Below are 4,338 nucleotides of genomic sequence, written 5' to 3'. Positions count from 1 at the left end.
TTAACCACACATTTGTGATTTTTCAAAATGGAGGCATTCATAACAGCACAAAATGAGCTTTATAGAAAGACATTAAATAATCCCCATAAGCCTTGGTAAGAATCCAATAAAATGAATTTTTGCTAAAACCTGATGTATATCGGTACGCTTGTAGGGTGGCAAACATGAATAACCACATAGGTCCTATTGGCAATATTTGAAATGACTAAAGGAATAAACCACATATGGTTTCCAGTGCTATTCATAATCTAGGATTTTAATTCTGCATGATACTAAAAATACACAAGTATTGTGCTGGATATTTTGGCACCTAATCTCTCAATTTCTTACACATTATTTCTGGCATGGGAATAGTAGTAAGCCAAACATAGAGGCTGCAATTCTGTCAAGCTTGCTCCTTTTTCAATATTCCTATGGAAGCTTCATTAGACTTGTCATTCATTAAGCCTACATGTTGGCTAATATGTACGATAATTAAGTCCTGTCTCAAGTTCCATTTCCAAGGCAACAGCATCAGGCAGCCAAGTTTTATTGAATGTAACAATTGTTTCTATGACCACTGGAGGCTTTGTAGCACAGCCGCATTTTAGAACAGTATTTCTCCAAATACAGAAGTTGCTTAGTGTTAAAAGCTCCATGCCATTTTTGTCTTATAAACTGTACTGCATGTTCATTTTTCATTCCACCTTCAATTAGTGCTAGGGCAACAAGCACTGGAGTTCTCCCAAGACCTGCAACACAGTGAACATCAATACAACAACCAGGTTCTTCATGAAATTTAATGTTGACAAGACTTAACCAGTCCTCAACAATCTGGTTAGATGGTGATGAACCATCATCAAAAGGCCAATCCAGCACCTGGATGCCTTCTTTCTCCACAAGAGCAGTGTTGTAGGTTGCTTCACATACTCTTACTATTGTAGTAACTCCATATTCCTTAAGTTCTTCTATAAATTTGTTGAAGGTTGCACTGGTTGGACTGTGTGTAATAAGAAATTTCATGTTCCTGTATGTGACTTCCACCGGGGCTGGCCGGTTCATTGGAGCCATGTTAATTTAGTTAAAATATTCAATACGGTTACGAAAAAATGTTTTAAAGTTTTGAATACAGAAATTATGTAAAGCAAAGTATCCTCTAATATATTCCACTGGAAATTCTCAATGATTTAAATATGTAATAGAGAGTAACAGGAAATGAAATGAACCTAACAGGAAATAATCCCTCAGTTCGGTATACTGAGTCCATGGAAAGGATGTGCACCCAGGTTTACCCCATCCAGGTCAAAATTCTTGTAAAATGCTCCGATGATGTCAACTGTGCACTTCTGTGCCCAGGATAAGGGCTCTTATGGAGGTTTCTTGGTGCAGTAGTATGAATCTCTCCAGTTCACTTGTCCTCATAAAGGTTGTGCTGTGCCTGGCAGTAATCTCTGGGGCCCTTCAGAAACTCCATAAATGTGTGACCAAGAATACCACAGAAAGGCACCCGTTTACTCATTAAAGACTGTGGCTTAATTATACAACTGTTCCCATGGAGGCGACACAGGGGGCAGCGGTGGCCTTGACTGCAGGGCAGGAAGCTGCAGTGGTTGTCCTGGGGCAGCAGCGACTGGACACCTGGCTCTACTATGCGCCAGCCTCCAAGAAGCCAATCCGCAGGCATTCAGGTGTCCTTGCATTGCAAGAGCTCACTTTCACAGCTGGTGTGACGTGTGCTCCTCTCCACCAATCACAGGAGTAGGGAGGGGCACAAGAAGCTGCCACAAGAAGCTTTGAGCGTGAGGCCTTCCTCACAGCGGACCTCACTACCAGTGCTGGTTGAGGAAGAGAGGCATGGGGGACCCTGAGCTTCCTTCCTCTCCCTATGAAGGAGGTGGGAGGGACACGGGAGGGTGTGAGGGGATGGGTGGGGGTGGGCGTGAAACAAATCCTGAAAGAAGCTGAAAAGAGACACAGAAGTGGACTATGATGGGCAGGAAAGGGAAGGTACTGGAGGAGAATCCCATCCATTCCATTGACTTTGACTGATAAACCTTTTATCATTTGTTTCATGTTTTAGCTGTCTTTTGGGAACACATTGCTAGATTTTTTCTTTAATACAGTCTGACAATATTAGTTTTTTAACTGAAGAAAATTAATTTATGTTGTATTATTTTACATTGTTAATTATTGCTATATTTGCTGTTTTTGCTCTCGTTTTGTGCTATTTGACATATTTATCTCTTTTTTATCCTTCTTGATTTCTTTTGGATTAAGATTTTTCTCTTCTAAATCCATATGCTAATTCCTCTACTGTGTTGGAATGTTGTGATTGTGGTTCAAACTTCTCAGCAATTATTATAGTTTAGACACTCTTCTAAATCTAAATGGCTTTATGTAAATTCAAGTGGTACAACAACCGTATAAATTACATATTCTTTATTTCCATATCTCTGATTTAAAAAACAAATAAAACCTAGGCGCAGAAAAGTTTTTTCCCCTAAGTTACAAAGTAGTAAATGTCAGGGCTGATATTTGAATCCTGAAATTCTGGCTCTAGAGTCTAACTCTCTAATATATATGTGTCCTATCATATATTTTATTTTTATTCTTTTATTACTTAAATAGCTTAGAAGAAGTCAAACATTCAAAATCCTTTCTCATGTCTTGAAGGAATTCAACATGATATATATATATATATATATATATATATATATATATATATACACACACACACATACATACATACACATACATATATTGGTTTTTTCTTTGGCAGAGAAAGAGTGCACATGCATGTGAGTAGGGGAGGGGTAGAGGGAGGTGGAAAGGGAGAGAATCCTAAGCAGGCTCCAAGCTGTCAGCTCAGAGCCCAATTCAGGGCTCAATCTCATGAGCCATGAGATCATGACCTGAGCCAAAATCAAGAGTTGGATGCTTAACCTAGTGAGCCACCCAGGCACCCCTCAACAGCTTTAAATATTAATATTGTCAAGCATTTTTGTAACCCCACAAATTACAATGTTTACAAAAAGTCTTTGCTTAAATTTGCCCAATATAAGTGATCAGTTTCTACGTTCACTATTCCTTCCTTGCATCTCTACTCTCTCTTATAAGGTTATTTTTTTTATCCAAGAGCATCTTTTATCCAGGAGCATTTCCAAAAGCTTTAATAAGTTTTTTTTTCTAAAATTCTCTTATTTGGGTTTCATTCTTAATAGTTTTGATAGGTATTTAATTTTACACTGACATGTATTTTCTTAGCCCTTTGAAGACATTCCTTGTTTTCAGTTTTCCTCTGTAATAGCCATAGAATTCTCTAAAATGTCTAGTGTTTGATGGGGTACTTGGGTGGCTCAGTCAGTTAAGCATCTGATGTTTGATTTCAGCTCAGGTCATCATCTCATGAGATCAAGCCCCACATTGGACTCTGTAGGAAATAAGCTTAGGAATTCCCCAGGCTTACACCAATGGGTTAACAAGGCATAAAGAAGTACAAAACCATAAGATGCTCTCACCCAAGTTTGGGTAAACAAGATTAGCACCCCAGAATAGGGAGGTACAAAGGCTCTGCACCCCCCAGAATAGAGAGGGAGGAGCAAAGACTCCAGAATAGAGAGGGGCACAAAGGCACCCAGTACAAAGGTATATGAGGTAAGCAAGATTAGGCATTCAGGGTGGAAGTGCCCCCCAATTTAGTACTTTAGCAGAAAGCTGCTTTCACAGAAGAGAAAGACCAAGTCAGGCAAACAGATAAATTGGACTATAGACCACTGCACTGCAGGCGAAGTAGCCCAGAATGGAGATGGTTAACAAAAGAAAAGGTGACTTGTTAACCCTGAGATTATTTCCCCTATCTGTCTTATCCCCTCGGCTAGCTAAGATAAACAGACATGGCACCTCCTATCTGCTGTTAACAACCATCTGCCCATCTGCTCGGCGCCAGGATTTTGTTTTATATTGACCCAAACCCAAACCCCTTATATCTTCAAAACCCCCTTTTCCCTCACATCCGCAAGTTAATGTTCCCAGTTTCTTTGTCTCTTTGTACATGCCCATCACGTTTGTAATCCTTCTGATCTTAATAAACAGGGCAAGGACCCTTATTCGGGGCTCTTGTCTTTTCCTGGACATTAGCCATCTCTTGTTTTTCATCCTCTATCCCGCTCTTTTGCTGACCCAAAGAGAACTTTAGAGTTAGAGTCCTACAACAGGGCTCTAAGCTGACAGCGCAGAGCCTGCTTGGGATTTTCTCTCTCTCTCTCTCTCTCTCTCTCTGCCCCTCCACCATTCATGCTCTGTCTCTCAAAAATAAACATTTAAAAATAAACAAACAAATAAATATCTACTTTTTGAGCA

General features: G+C 39.7%; 1 protein-coding gene across 1 annotated transcript; it reads right to left on the bottom strand.

Moving 5' to 3' along the window:
• Window positions 1-528: 528 nt before the first annotated feature.
• On the bottom strand, window positions 529-1,050 carry LOC128776191 (protein tyrosine phosphatase type IVA 1-like). The gene has a single exon (XM_053900174.1). It carries the CDS (start codon window positions 1,048-1,050, stop codon window positions 529-531), a length of 522 nt encoding a protein of 173 aa, XP_053756149.1.
• Window positions 1,051-4,338: the final 3,288 nt, after the last annotated feature.

Source organism: Panthera pardus, unplaced genomic scaffold, assembly GCF_024362965.1.
Source record: "Panthera pardus isolate Hobbes unplaced genomic scaffold, ASM2436296v1 HiC_scaffold_12, whole genome shotgun sequence".
Lineage (NCBI taxonomy): Eukaryota > Metazoa > Chordata > Mammalia > Carnivora > Felidae > Panthera > Panthera pardus.
The sequence above is the reverse complement of the archived record's forward strand: the minus strand, read 5'-3'. Positions and strand labels throughout refer to the sequence as shown.

What these genes read in the sequence shown, in the direction of transcription:
- LOC128776191 (XM_053900174.1), bottom strand. Translation starts at nt 1,050, where the DNA reads ATGGCTCCAATGAACCGGCCAGCCCCGGTGGAAGTCACATACAGGAAC.